The sequence below is a fragment of the Zootoca vivipara genome, chromosome 2 (assembly GCF_965207765.1).
Source record: "Zootoca vivipara chromosome 2, rZooViv2.hap1.1, whole genome shotgun sequence".
Taxonomy (NCBI): domain Eukaryota; kingdom Metazoa; phylum Chordata; class Lepidosauria; order Squamata; family Lacertidae; genus Zootoca; species Zootoca vivipara.
Window position 1 is genome coordinate 111252279 of NC_142584.1, and position 15784 is coordinate 111268062.

Genomic DNA, 15784 nt, shown 5'->3' on the forward strand with positions numbered 1-15784 from the left:
CCTCAGTGTCTGGGCTGAACGATGGGGGTGGAGATGCTCCTTCAGGTATACTAGGCCGAGGCCGTTTAGGGTTTAAAGGACAGCAACAACACTTTGAATTGTCCTCGGAAACGTACTTGGAGCCAATGTAGGACCGGTGTTATATGGCCTCAGTGGCCACTCCCATTCACCAGTCTAGTTGTAGTTTCCTGGTCACCTTCAAAGGTAGCCCCACGTAGAGCACATTGAAGCAGTCCAAGCGGAAGAGAACTAGAGCATGCACCATTCTTGTGAGACAGTCTGCGGGCAGGTAGGGTCTCAGCCTGCGTACCAGATGGAGCTGGTAGACAGCTGCCCTGGACACAGAATTGACCTGCACCTCCATGGACAGCTGGGAGTCCAAATTGACTCCCAGGCTGCACACCTGGTCCTTTTGGGGCACAGTTACTCCATTCAGGACCAGGGAGTCCTCCACACCTGCCCACCACCCCATCCCCCCAAAACAGTACTTCAGGTTGAGGATTCAACCTCAAGCCAGTCATGTCCTCTAAATGTGGCCTACCTCTCAGGGCAGCTGTGAAGACAAAAGCAGGGAATGTACAAAAACATTGTAGTGTTCTTAAAAAAAAAGTAGTTGAAAGGAGAGAGGTTTCACTGTGTACATGTTTATAGGTATGCTAACTACTGGTCCTGACCTACTTGAATGTGAAGCGCTTTGATAAATTTATGGTGATATATAAAAGTAATGCTTTTGTAGAAATACACAGGACAAATCTAAAATATTCATCTAAAACAAGTTTAATAAAAATTGTCAGGAGGGGAAAAAAACCAAACCCCTCTTTAGTACCCTGTATTACAAATCAACCCACAGAGTCCAGACTTGTGTGGTGAAAGAATTGCTTTCTTGGAAGACAATATATTTCAATATAATTCTAGAGGCAGGTTTAGAAAGGAATGCAGAAAATCATAACACTACAAAAGAAGCGAATTACAAGCAGCGTCTTGATGTCCTTGGCAGAGCGAGCAGGAATATTGCAATAATAATAATAATAGAGGAAAATGTGCATAAAAATACCATCTTCCATACCCATTATTCCTCATTTCACAATATACTTACCTGTCTGAGGTGGTGGTGGGGAGAAACAGTTTAGCAACTGTCCTGTTAGTGATTCAATGTAATGTGTGTGTGAATGTGCCTAATGCAAAGGGATTTATGTAAATAAAAGTGAAATGATTTATAACAGGGGTCCTGCGGACAGTCCAAGAATCAGCATGTTTTTACATGAGTAGAATGTGTCCTTTAATTTAAAATGCATCTCTAGGTTATTTGTGAGGCTTGCCTGGTGTTTTTACATGAGTAGAATGTGTCCTTTTATTTAAAATGCACCTCTGGGTTATTTGTGGGGCATAGGAATTTGTTCATTCCCCCCCCCCAAAAAAATAGTCTGGCCCCCCACAAGGTCTGAGGGATAGTGGACCGGCCCCCTGCTGAAAAAGTTTGCTGACCCCTGATTTATAAGAATGTTTGTGAATATAACTGAACATTCAGAAGGCTGCAGATTCTCTATCCCTGAACTGCACAGGTCAGTTCACACATTATCCGCTTGGTACACAGAAAGGCTTTTAACACAGGAGGTATATTATTATGGGTTGTAATCAATGCCAGTCCTACTTGACACAGACCTATTGAAACTAATGGACAGTCCTATCTTAGGTGTCTTAATTCCACTAGGTCTACTCTGAGCAGGAGTCGCATTGGCAATAACCCTATACGCAAAGATCACACATGCTTGTGGAGTATAGTGCCACATTTGCATAGGGTGTGCATGTGCTGGGAAGCTGGAGTCAATCACATAGCCAGATGCTCAAACAATCATATGGTCCTCTCATGGGCAACTTAGGTACTAGCAGTCTAAGAACACCTTAACCATCTCTTCCACCCTTGGTGTACATTAAGCCATAGTTTCCCCTGTGCGTGTATCGTGTGTCTAGCAAGAAATGATGCACAATGGGAAGTTCCCCGCCATAGGTTCCCTCCCCATCTGGGTTCTTTACTGTGCCATAAGGTATGTCACAGAATATTCATAAGGTTTGTCTCCTGCATGACTTCGCCGGTCTGTAATACAGTGTGAGAAGGCTGTGTGTCTATACAGTTTCCCTCGGGCACAGATTCACTTGGGTTCGAGATGACCAGATTCTGAACCAAAGTTTCCTCCTCAGCCTGAGCGTACGGCCTCAGTCCTGCGTGAGTCCTCCCATGCCTGACAAGGTGCGACCTCCGATTGAAGCTTTTCCCACAGTCCGGACAGCAGTACGGTTTTTCTCCTGTATGGATCCTCTTGTGCCTAACAAAGTGCGATCTCCAGTTAAAGCACTTCCCGCACTCGGAACACTTAAACACCTTCTCTTCTCTCCGGTTGCCCACGTCCGTTGTAAGGAGGGAGGGACCCTTGTGGCTTTCATCGTTGCCACTTCGACATTTGTATGCTGTACCTCCCGCAACGATCCCCTCGTGGGCATTTGCGCCGGTTAGATAAAACGGGCTACCACGGCTGCAGCTCGTGTCATTGTCCACGCATCTGTGGGTCTGTTCCTGCACATGGATTCCTTCTTGTGGATTGACGCTAGTCATGAGAAGGGAGCAATGACTGTAGCTGGTCTCCGTGTTTGGCCATTCATACAGCTGGCCCCCTAGATGTGCTTGCCCGTGCGAATTCATGCCTGCAATGAGGAGGGAGCCACGACCGTAGTCCTTCTCACCCTCTAAGCCTTTGTAGGGCTGGTTCTCTGCAAAGAACTGCTCGGGCGGATTCACGGTTCCAGCAAGGAGGGAACCGTTTTCATAGCTCGCTCTGCTGTCTGGCCATTTGTAAGGTCGGCCTCCGATGTGGGTTGCCATATGGGTGTTCAGGTGTGACCTCCGGTTGAAGCACTTCCCACAGATGGCGCATTTATATGGCTTCTCCCCCGTGTGGATTCTCTCGTGTCGGAGGAGCTCGGAGGTCTGGCTAAAACTTTTCCCACAGTCGGCGCAGGAGTAGGGTTTCTCTCCTGTGTGGATCCTCTCGTGCCTCATCAGCTTTGACGACTGGTTGAAGCTTTTCCCACAGCTGAAGCACGTAAACGATTTCTCTCCTCTGTGGGCGGTCTCGTGCCGAAGGAGGTTGGACCGGATGCTAAAAATCCTCCCACACTCTGCGCATTCGTAAAGTTCTTTTTCCAGGTGGGTTCTCTGGTGTCGATTCAGTTTCGACTTCTCGATGAAGCTTTTCCCACACTTTGCGCACTTGTAGGGTCTCTCCCCTGTGTGGGTTCTCTTATGTGTGACAAGGTGCGACTTCCAGTTAAAGCTCTCCCCGCAAATGGGGCACAGGAAAGGCGTCTCTCCTGTATGGAGCCTCTTATGTGCTAGAAGGGATGAACTCTGCGTGAAGCTTTTCCCACAGTCTGTACAGGAATAGGGCTTTTCTCCTGTATGGATATTCTCATGTCTAATCAGAGTGGAGGCGTGACTGAAGCTTTTCCCACAGTCCGAACATTTATATGGTCTCTCTCCTGTATGGGTAATCCCGTGTCTAATAAGGTCCGATCGGAAGCTAAAACTTTTCCCGCAGTCGACACACTGATACGGTTTCTCTCCGGAATGGGTCCTCTGATGCCTGTTACGATTGGACCGTTCGGTGAAGCTTTTCCCGCAGTGCACACATTTATATGGCTTCTCGCCTGTGTGGATTCTTTTATGTGCCAGAAGGTTCGAGGCCTGAGCGAAGGTCTTCCCACACTCATTGCACGTCCTTGGGCCCTGAGTTTTGCGGATTCGCTTTCGTGCTGGGCCTTTGCAAAGATCCTGGGAGCCACCCCCATTAGGAATGGCGCTAGCCCTTCTCTTTGATAGGTGGTGGTCCAGCTCCTTCTCAGCCCTGTGATGATTTAGCACAGTCTCTCTTCTCTCAAGGCACTGGGAAACTGCTTCTCCTGCTAATCCCGGTGATGACCCTGTTTGTTTTTCTTGCTCAGAACTTTGCATCTGCATGTCCTGCCCATCACCTGTTAGAAGAAACAGATAATCATGACCTGATGCTAATTAATTACTAATAAAATAAATAAATAATAATATTTATACCCCACCCACCTGACTGGGTTTCCCCAGCCACTCTGGGCGGCTCCCAACAGAATACTAAAAACACACAATAAAACATCAAACATTAAAAACTTCCCTAAGTCAGATGTCTTCAAAAAGTCTGAGAGTTGCTTATTTCCTTGACATCTGCTAGGAGGGTGTTCCACTGGGAGGGTGCCACCACCAAGAAGGCCCTCTGTCTGGTTCCCTGTAGCTTCACTTCTCGCAGGGAGGGAACTGCCAGAAAGCCCCCGGAGCTGGACCTCAGTGTCCAGAAATTAGTCAGGAGATTGGGGGGGGGGGAGTGACTGAATGGTTTATAACTAGTGGAATGTCTCCAAAAGTAAACAAATGTATCTCAGCTATTGGCAAAAAACTTAAAACTATTTGCCTGGTCCAACCTGTCTATGCTATTATTATGTGCTGACAAAAATACACCATTTATATTATACCTTCCCGAGATCCGGTTATTCTCTTTTTTAAAAAATTGCACTTTGCTTAAAGATAGCACAATGTTTCGCAAATGTTTTATAATTGCTTTTGTAGTAGGAAGCCAATAAAAATTGAATTACTGTAAAAGGACGACAGAAATGAGTTGGGAGAATACAGCTGTGGCTTACGAAATCTCATGCCGCAATAAGGCTGCAATCACACACACCCCAAACTACGGTGAGAGTAAGCCTCAGTAAACTCAGTGGGAGTTACATCCAAGTAAATACACATAGGATGGCACAGATCCCTTTCTGAGTCACCCAGGCAACTCCTAGCGAGGTTGTTTAGCACCTTCTGTTCATAAACTGTCCTGGCTTGCTTTCCAAGGAATGCTAGCTACTACCACAAGGTACATTTCATGCGCTGGGTTCTAAGTAAGAGGCATGAAATGCCCCATGGATACTTCTCTGATAACACAGGTGCTTTGGACCACATTGTAGCTGCACATTGACCAAGTACCTAACCAGTTTTATACTCTCTTATGAGAGAACAAGGCTGGAACATCGTTATGAAAATATAAAATAAATCTAGAAAGGTGACTTTTGACACCTGTGTTCCTATGATTACAGAAGACAAGATGTATCGCGGGGATGGGGAACCCTGGGCCTCCGGAGATCAGATGTGGCCCTCCAAGCCTTTCTATCTGGCCCTCAGGACCCTCTCCAGCAACTTCCCCTCCCTTCAAACACTCATCAAGCATTTTGTGTCCTTAAACTCTGATAATGCCTCTTGCCTGCCTGGCTAGAAGACAAGGGTGGGATGTGGGACTTTGTGCCTATGGCACAAAGGCAAATTTTACATCTATTGCTGTGTCCAACATTGCCTCTGGTCCCGCCCACTCCTGAGATGTCCCCATCCCCACCTCAAAACGATAAGCATTCTCATTGGGTTGTTTTGGGGTCCCCTCCTCAGTTTACCTACCCCCAGTGCCTTTTTCTCTGCAAGTCTTGGGGGGGGGTCCCCTGAGCCTGCCGACAGCTCCTTCTTGTTTGCTGGCAGTGCCATATTGGCTGCCCTAAGCGTCAACACACACACCACTGAATGTTGCAAACAGAAGCAATTATACATCTAAGACGACCCAGATATCTACTGAGAAAGGATGAAGGGCTCTTTACCCAGAAAGGCCACATTCCCAGCACTCTCCGGCATGATGCTGTTGTGCAGGATTCTTTGATCTGGATCCAGCAGTGTCCCTTGATCGCTGGCGAAATTCACTGGCACCTGAAAGACAACATTACTGTCCAGTGAGGCTTTGTGCAACGCCTGATTTTCAACCAGATATGCTTGTAGGGCTAAACTCCAGCCTAGCTCACACCAAGCACGCTTACACAGGGTTAGAAACTCATATATAAGCTAGGCGCCAAATGGCTCCTGAAACCAAGGTTGCAGTCGCCAAAACGGAATGTCTAGTTGCCATTTTGGGGCAAGACGGCGCTAAAGTCTTATTTTCCAAATGACGGATGGATTGTGATTGATTCCCAGTTAAACGTCTGGCTAGTTCAGATGACAACCTTGACCTAGGGCTCTTCAGCTTTGAGAACTTAGAAAAGCCTCTTGCGGCGGTCCTGACAGACCAGTGAGCTAAAGGGATTGGGAAGAAGGAATAAAAAGGAAAAGACTGAATGGACTTTGTGGAGTTACACTGTTTTAAAAAGCTTTTAGAGGTGACTGTAACGGTTTAAGAAGAAACAATGCAGCCAGTTTGTGTCAAATGTCGACGGAGGAACATGTAGCAACCACTTCCGTTTTCCCAGGCAAGTGTTGACCTTGAACGGTTTAGAAATGTCAACAAAAGTTTATGCACCTGGATTTCAACAGAAAGTTTTGGAACTGCTCTGGGAATTGAGAGTGTGCCATGATATATTACAACAGCGAGAAGGAGAACAAGCGGAGGACAACATCACCAACAATTCAACATTAGAAGAAGACATTGATGCCAATGATCTGAACGACAGTGACTTTTTACAGTCTGAGGACAGTAGAGTTAAGTCGGAAAAGCCAGAGGAAGATATCAAGGAAACTGAACTAAAGGTCGTTGAGAACTCAAAACAAGAAAAACGCTACCAGGAGGGAAAGCAGGAAAATGTCCAACAAGATTGGTTTGGGTTTAGAGTTCCTACATTGGGGAAAAACCAGAACTTTTTTGGATCCCAGAACATTTACAAAGTAACAAGTGTCCAAAGAAAGGGAGAAATCCAGGGGAATAGAGCTGTTCGGGTGGTAAAACATTTCAGAAAGGGGGTGGGATGAAGTAGGAAAGATTTTCTTTGTTACCAGGACGGATAAAAGGATGGGAAAACTGGATTGTGGACTTCGGACCTTGCTGGAATGGAAGGGACTGGCTGGGACGGGGAGGGGGGAGGAAAAAAAACACAATTGAGAGTAAATGGAAAAATCAAAAATTGGGAAGATAAAAAGAAATTAGAGGTACGGAGGTACCTGGAAGAAATTGTGGCAACGGATGAAAAGACGGTTAATTTTATGGGAAGTTAGGAGAAATAATCAATCAAGAATATTAGGAAAATAATTGTTGAGGGGTGAATATTAGAAGGGTCGGTTGGGCTCTTCGCCCCCCCATTTCTCCCTGGCCTTCGGGGGACTCCTGGTGGCAGGGGGGGTCACTGGGGTGGGGTGGGGGGGAGGGAGCGCAATTCGAAAAAGAATTGTTTCGGAACCTCCCTTGCCCCCAGGGACCCATCGTGGCAGGATGGGTCCTGGGGGTGGGGTGGGGGGATGAAATAATATTAAAAGAGAATTCGGGGGAAAAATGGACAATAAGCAAAAAATAAGAGTGGGAAGTTGGGAAATAGAATAGGGATTATGAATAGAAAACTGCTTTATTGAGATCTTAAAATGCAAATCTGGAAGGGGGGAGGTAGGGGAAGCCAATATAAAAAATGTGAATGAAGAACGAATATATATATATATATATATATATATATATATATATATATATATATCTTTTTTCTTTTCTTTTCTTTTCATTTTTCTCTTTTTTGTGGGGGGGTGGGGATTTTTTTCAGGGCAAGAGAGGGAGGGATGGGGGGGCTTTTTTTCTTTTTTCCTAGTAGAGATGTATGGATAGATAGTGGGGTGGATACTCTTCTCTGTCTTGTCTCGTAACCCGGAGCCCACTGGTGGCAGAAGAGGACTCTGGGGGAGGGAAGGGGGGGAGGGGGATAAACCCCAAGTATAAAAATGGACCACCTTCAACTATCCGCCCGGCCCGGGACCATCTCGTGGCAGGAGGGGACTCGTGGGGGTGTGTGGAAGAGGGTGGAACGAATATGATTTGTGTCTCTTATGTTTATCTTGTAAAACCAATAAAAATTATTTAAAAAAAGAAAGAAAAGCCTCTTGATCCAGGGACAGTCCACATATATATTGGCCTATTCCGACCTTTTTTTCTTATTGGTGTCTGCTCTTGCTAAGGCTGCACAGAAAAAGCAATTTGGTTCCAGAAATCCATTCTGCTTGTGCAGATAAAATATAACTGATAGAATTCTACAGGGTGGGGGTATTAGTGTGTGAAAACAGCTCAGATCCAAGGATCCCTAGATGGTGGAGATGTCAGGTGCCATCCTGGCACCCAGGCATCTTCACTTGGTGACGAGTAGTGAAAAGCCAGGTGCAAAATGTGCAGTGCAGAAAGCAAGCAGCCATGGGGCTAACACGTTCATAGGAATCTAATGAAAATGGTTCAGGATCACATCTGAGCTCTATGTATTTTTGTATCTTTGGAAAATCTACTATGGCTGGAGACAAATGAGATTATCAAAGTAAAAAGCAACAATTTGGCAATGTGGAGTGCTCCTGTTCAAGGTTCTAGCCAAGTTGCCATTCCCATTCCCAGCAACAGTCAGCATTCCATGGAACTCGCCAAGTCGTCATTGAGGTGTTTGTGGGAGGGCCTTAATTTCATTTCATTTTAATAACTTATATAACACTTAATGCAACAAAAACCCCTAGCAGTTTACACAAATGAGCACAAGCAAAAAAATCAATACCCAATATCAAAATACAATAAAAAAATTAGCAAAACATTAAAACAGAAACACTGACATTATGTCTGTGATCTGCTAAAAATATTTTGAAGGAAAGACATAGTGACCCACAACCCTATATGATCACTGGCAGCGAAAGCAATATGCAGATGGGTGCACAAACTATCTTCTCTTGAGGCAGCTTCCTGTGTTCCTTTCATGACATAATTTAAGGGCATTAATTTGAGAACTACAAACTCAAGGAGTGATTCTCCCTCCCGTTATTTTAGTAGCAAACTCTGTCCATGAAATACTGGGCAGAAAAAAATGACTCAGTTCTTAGATCCCAGCAAGTCCCTCTCTCCAAGTTCCCGCCTCGTAAAATTTCTTTTGTGCTTCTGAAAACCTTGGTGTTCACCCAAGTTGGCCGAAAACCTCCCCCTTGAGTGTGGATGCTGCTGTTTTGGCTACATAAGGATCCACATTTGGAGAATGCGTTTGCCATGGGTTGTATGAGACTTAGCGCTAAGTAAGCCTGTCAGCACAAGGGGTTTTGCTTGTGCAACAGGACTCCCCTCCCCTCCTCCTTAAACCTGTTAAGGGGTTCCCCCCCAACCCTCCAGAGCAAATTTGGGGAGGGTGAAGAATGAGGGGGGAATCCCCTTGTACAAGCAGAAATCCTTTTGCTGTGGGGCATTTTAGCTGGCCACCACCTTATTTGCTTACAAGATAATGCTTAAACTGCAGGCATAGTGCAATCAATCACTCTCTTTATTTCCATCAATGACCAGTATTGGCATGGTGCAACTCAAATCCCCAAGATCAGATAAAACCCAACTAAGGAAAACAACAGCCACAGAGCTAAATACAGTACAAGCTGCAGTCACCATGGGCTATGAGTTCATTTATTGAAATAAGCCCCGTCAATGGTGAGGGATGGTGAGCATTAGTCAAAAATGTGCCAACGGCTATAGCTTTCCCACCCCTGACTTAGCATCAAAAAATATATAAATCTGTATTTTAATTGTGCCTTTAGTCTGTAATACCCTTCAGCATTTTATACAGTACATAGTATTTTAATAGCTGGATTTGGTTCGTGAGCTTATGTTATGGGATGCCTATATCACCTCAGTTAATAAAATACATTTTTTATTACTGCATGAATTGCCTTTTGCATAAATATTAAGGCAATTTACAAGCATTTAATTAAAGCAACCTAAAATAGGTTTAAAAAGAAGACAAATAAGCACCCAAGGCAGAGACCATATATATCTATATCTAGCTGCGAAAGCTTGTTGAGACAAAAATGTCTCCGATTGTTTCCAGAAGCTACAAATAGTTGGCACCTGTCATCTTCAGACAGGGGTGTTCCCCAAAAACAGAAGCAGTCACAGTGGGAACCCTGCTCCCAGTTGCTTCTGATATTTTAAGAACTTCCAGTGGAGACTCTCCTGTAGAATTTAGTGACCCCATGTAAGGCGTACGGAGGTCTCCCCATTATTAAACAAAAACAACAAACAGCTCACATCCCACTTCGAGATCATCTCTCCTATTTCAAAAGCCCCTCCCCCAATGCAGGTCCAAACATTCCCAACAAGGACCGCCCAGCTATCCATCCATCCGCTGCCCTCTTCCGCCTTGACCCACAAAGACTGTCCGTTTAAAGCGCATGCCACCCACCAAACAAACAAAAGAACCCTGGAAGCTGTAGTTGACCGAGATGCTGGGAACTGTAGCTTTGTGAGGGACACCTCTCAGGATTCTTGGGGTGTGTGTGCTTTAAATGGGTTCGCAGCCAAAGAAAGGCAGAGAGCGAGGCAGCATCACCCTAAACGCGCCCCGCTTGCTGGGTTGCACGTGGTCTCTTTGGAGACCCTGCCCAGCGCCGGAAAGAGCGTCCTGTCTCGGGCGCAATGGAGTCGCTGGGAATAGGAAGGCCGAGGCCCCCGCTCTCCCATTTCCCTGCCCACCTCCCCAAGTCCCTTCTCGCTGCCTTACTCCATGCTGGCACCCTCTGTTCCCACGGCAAAACAAAACAAACTCCTCCTCTTCCTTCGTCTTTCTTTCTTTCTTTCTCACCCACATCTAAAGTACTGATCCAGCCCAGATCCACTCGCTGCGTCTTGGAGAGAGAGCGCCTCTGGATGCAAAATAAGTTCGGGAATCGAGGGGTTTCTTTTCCCTCCCGGGGATCTGTTGTCTCTTTGCTCTGCTCAACCCTGCCAGACTGAGCAGAAAGGATTCCGGAGGGCAAACTCCTCCCCTCTCCTCGGTCCCAAGGCAGGAGTTGGGGACCATCTGGTCATCGATCCAACAGCCAAGAAGCGTGATTTGTGGCGGCCCCAAAGACTTCTCCCCCAACAACCCACCGCCTTCTCAACCGACCAGCGCAACCCTTGTCTGCATCTAGGACGGCAGCCTAACAGGAGCAGATGGTGTTGCGGGTGAGAAATCGAAGCTGATGCGCAAAACTGCAGCAGACTCTCAGCCAAGTTCAGAACGAGAAAGGAGGCATTGCCTTATCAACGCGACCAGGAAATGTTTGAAAGGCTGGAGGCCAGGTCTGTCAGCAGCTATTAAAGGTAAAGGTAAAGGACCCCTGACAGTTAAGTCCAGTTGTAGACGACTCTGGGGTTGCGGCGCTCATCTCGCTTTACAGGCCCAGGGGAGCTGGCGTTTGTCCACAGACAGTTTTTCCGGGTCACTTGGCCAGCATGACTAAGCCGCTTCTGGCGCAACAGAACACCGAAACCAGAGCAGCGCACAGAAACACTGTTTACCTTCCCGCCGGAGCAGTACCTATTTATCTACTTGTACTTTGGTGTTTTCGAACTGCTAGGTTGGCAGGACCTGGGACCGAGCAACGGGAGCTCACCCTGTCATGGGGATTCGAACCGCCGACCTTCTGATCAGCAAGCCCAAGAGGCTCAGTGCTACTAGAAGACGCCAAATGGAGCCTCCAGGGCTGGTGACAGTATATCTCCGAATTACCAGATTGTAGGAGCAAAGAATAGGGGACAGCTGCACCATTGCACAAGGAGAGTCCCAGTCCTGTGTTCTGTTCCACAGGGGCCAGCCAGATACATATGGGAAACACAAACATGACCTGTACATTCCCTAGTGTGAAAAGATCTCAGAAGCATTCCCTTAGCTCATTTTATTATTATTATTATTATTATTATTATTATTAATAATATTTATTGATCACTTTCCACAAGATGGCTCAAAGTGACTCACAGATCTACAAAATACAGAACAAATTGAGCATTGATTAAAAAAAAAATTTACACAGGAAAAATGCAATTAAAAAAAACACACGCTAAAAGTGCTCATCCAACAACTATAATAAGGACTAAGATGACTCTCGAGGTCCCTTCCAAGTCTACAATTCTATGATTCTGTTAAAATTTCCTACCTCACTTCACTAAAAAATGAACACCACGCTTTCTAGTTTACAGGAAGCCATAATTTGTGAAGCAGGTTATGGTGTGGTGTAATCAAATGCATGCAAACTTATAGAGTTAAATAATTAACAGTTATTTGGGATATATTGCAAGGACTTAGCTTTTTGCCCTTGCTTTTCCTGACCCAGAAGATTGGACCCTGTTTTATGTGCTTGAAATCCCCAAGCCCGATCCCTGAAACGTAACGTAAATTGCAGGCTTACTGTACTTAAAATATCATCTGAAGGAGTGTGCACGTACATGAAAGCTCATACCTATGACAAACTTAGTTGGTCTCTAAGGTGCTACTGGAAGGAATTTTTTATTTAAAATATCAAGCAGTAGTTGTTGTTGTTTAGTCGTTTAGTCGTGTCCGACTCTTCGTTACCCCATGGACCATAGCACGCCAGGCACTCCTGTCTTGCACTGCCTCCCGCAGTTTGGTCAAACTCATGTTCGTAGCTTCGAGAACACTCTTAAAAAGCTGTTTTTCCTCCAATATATGGTAATGGCCCAATGGTTTGTGCACATCTGAGAACCTCCCACTGAGACTTTTCATGATTTATTGAAGTCCAGGAGTCTGGGCTGCTCTCACCATAATGCAAAATGAAGCATCGTTTGGGGGAGGAGATTCAAAGGAAACTTAATCTCTGTGCCTCATTATTTAAAAATCAGCTGGAAGATAGGAAGCCTGCCTTATACAAGGTTGTGTTTCCTTTTTTTACCCACCTAGCTAGGCCTGGGTGATGGGGCCCTTCCATCTCTACAGTTCTATGATTCAGTCTTTTCCTGTCCTTCCTGGGTATATAATAGAATCATAGATGCCACAAGGAGCACAGGGAGATAGATGCTCTGTGGTTCACCAGACAGCCATTAGTCTCTACGTACTAATGCAGTGAAAGACTGCAGAAACCCCCTACCCTACACAACTGACTCCACCACTTCTACGATTTATCAAATTTAAACCTGTATATACTGTATACCACCCTTCCTCCCTGATGAGCCCAGGGTGGCAAACAAACGATAAAACAATAAAAACATATTAAAAGCAATTCCAGCATGCAGATGCAAACTGGGGAAGATCTCAGCTTAAAAAGCTCTGATTGTCCTAACAAGAGAGAATTTGGGTGCTCGTTCGGATTTCGGGGCTTCCTTCAGACACCACAACTTTCAATATATAGACGTTGCACACCTAAAGAGGCGGGGACTTCTGGCTCCTCCAATCAGAACGATGGGGTAAGTTACAAACGAACTTTGCAAATTCCTACAACAATCCTGCCGCACCAGAGCGGACGGGGTGGGGGGGTTGGAGAGAGAGAGAGAGAGAGAGAGAGGGGGGGAGAGAGAGAGAGAGAGAGAGAGAGAGAGAGAGAGAGAGAGAGAGAGAGAGAGAGAGAGAGAGAGAGAGAGAGAGAGAGAGAGGCCTGATGGGAAATGCAGTCCAATTCCCCTTTAGGGACCAAAGGATCTACCCAAAGGAGAACTACATTGTGCAGGAGCATAAGGAAGGAATAGTTTTAAAACTCGAGGTGTCAGAGATCGTACCCCTTGCGCTGGAGAATTGGAGAGGTCTCGTTTCCTCTGTCCCCCAAATCTAGCTGGGGAAACAAGCAATGTTTGTGGGGGGGGAGGAATGCCAGACAAGAGAAAGAAAAGGTGATACTGAAATGGGATGAACTTGAAGCCCAGCCGCTAGTCCCTAGGAATGTGAACGGCTCGCCTCCCCCCCCCCCCTGGCTCCTAAGATACACATTTTGTCCTGGTCCTTTCCAAATTTCTCTATAGGGAGGGTTTTACTGCCGCCGTCCAGAAAGGAGCTTGTTCAATTGATGCGCCCCCGTGTTTCCCAGGCAGCTGAGAGCTGGGTGCAAAATGGGCTTTTGCTTGCGGAGTCTGTACCTTACATCGCGGTGTTTGCGGCGCTATTTCGGGAAGCTCAAGCCAAACGGGTCCCCTTTTGGAGAGGTCACAGAGACGAGACGAAGAAGACAGGCCAGATGGAGTGAATAAACTGCAAATCAAGAGGGGAGGGGAGGGAGAGAGAGGAGAGAGAAAAATTTCCTGGCTCTTATTATGATACAGGGACGTGTCTCACGCTCCTGGCACGAGCATGCGCGCTCGCAGCCGCCGAAGAGCCTCTTGTGCCCTTACTTTGCCCACACGTGCCTTTTGTGATGCTGCGTTCAGGGGAGGGGGGGTGGAAGGTGGCCGCATTTGTGCATCGTCAAAGAGGAAATTCAGCACCCAGCCGCCCCCACCCCCCCGGGAGGAAAGAGAAGGACAATAGAGGGCACAGATTCCCAAATACTAATTTGCATGGGGAAATGCAATTTTGGAAATAATTGCTGTCCAGTAATTTGAATAGGGCAGTCACAGTGGGGGTGATTTGCGGCATGTGCGCCTCCTTAGTCAAGCCCTGCTGCTCAGGGGAATTTCATCATCATCATCATTATCATCATCATCATCATCATCATCATCAGTGATGACTGGGTTGCCCCAGCCACTTGCTCTGACCTTAAAAAGGCAGAGACCCAGCGGTGGAAAACCACTGAACAACTATCTCATGTTAAGAAGACATCTGAAGGCAGCCCTATTTATGGAAGTTTTTAATAACTGATGTCTTAATGTATTTTTAATCTTTTGTTGGAAGCCGCTCAGAGTGGGCGGGGTATAAATAATAATAATAATAAAATAATAATAATAATAATAATAATAATAATAATTGAACCTCCAGATCTCTGTGCTACAGTTTCCACCATTCCGTAGCTTCGAGAACACTGTCCAACCATCTCGTCCTCTATCGTCCCCTTCTCCTTGTGCCCTCCATCTTTCCCAACATCAGGGTCTTTTCCAGGGAGTCTTCTCTTCTCATGAGGTGGCCAGAGTATTGGAGCCTCAAGCTTCAGGATCTGTCCTTCCAGTGAGCACTCAGGGCTGATTTCCTTCAGAATGGATAGGTTTGATCTTCTTGCAGTCCATGGGACTCTCAAGAGTCTCCTCCAGCACCATAATTCAAAAGCATCAATTCTTCGGCGATCAGCCTTCTTGATGGTTCAGCTCTCACTTCCATACATCACTACTGGGACATATGGCAACCCTAAAAATGGTTCAATAAAATATGAACAGTGGTTAAAACTGAGAGCTACAATTCCCAGAGTTCCTTGGGGGAAGTGTTTGCTTGTGAAGTCACACTGGGAATCTGGGCACCACAATTTCAGAAGGATGTTAAGCTGGAACATGTGCAGAGGAGGGCAACCAAAATGATCAAGGGTCTGGAAACCCAGCCTTATAAAGAGCGCTTGAAGGAGCTGGGTATGTTTAGCCTGGGGAAGAGCAGACTGAGCAGAGATATGGTAGCCATCTTCAAACTGGAGATTGCGGGGGGTTGGGCTAGATGGCCCTTGGGGTCCTTTCAAACTCTACAGTTCTATGAGTCTACATAGGAGCTGCTGTCTTTGCCAATCTGGAGCCCTGCAGATGTTTCAGACTCCAGCTGCCTCCAAACAGGAATTGTAGTCCAAAATATCTGGAGAGCACCAGGTTGACGGAGGTTGTGCTAAAGCAAGGAGGTGAGGGCAAGCGAGGGAGAAACATGCGGGGGAAAGTATGTGAGGGATATTGGGGTGGGGAGAATTCCAGAGGGGTAATTGTGTTTTATGCTATAGCAGGAATGGGGAACCTGTGGCCGTGTTGAACTACAACTCCCAGCATCTCTTATGATTGGTCGTTCTGGCTGGGGCTGGTGGCAGCTGGAGTCCTGCAACATC

The 15784-nt window shown here is 46.2% G+C and overlaps 1 protein-coding gene across 1 annotated transcript; it reads right to left on the minus strand.

Moving 5' to 3' along the window:
• Window positions 1–757: 757 nt before the first annotated feature.
• LOC118080981 (uncharacterized) lies at window positions 758–10794 on the minus strand. Its single transcript, XM_088663553.1, has 3 exons — window positions 10658–10794; window positions 5707–5812; window positions 758–4026 (listed from the first exon to the last, which is right to left on the minus strand). The coding sequence occupies exons 2-3, from the start codon at window positions 5738–5740 to the stop codon at window positions 2051–2053; spliced, it is 2010 nt and encodes a 669-aa protein (XP_088519679.1). The 5' UTR covers window positions 5741–5812; window positions 10658–10794; the 3' UTR covers window positions 758–2050.
• Window positions 10795–15784: the final 4990 nt, after the last annotated feature.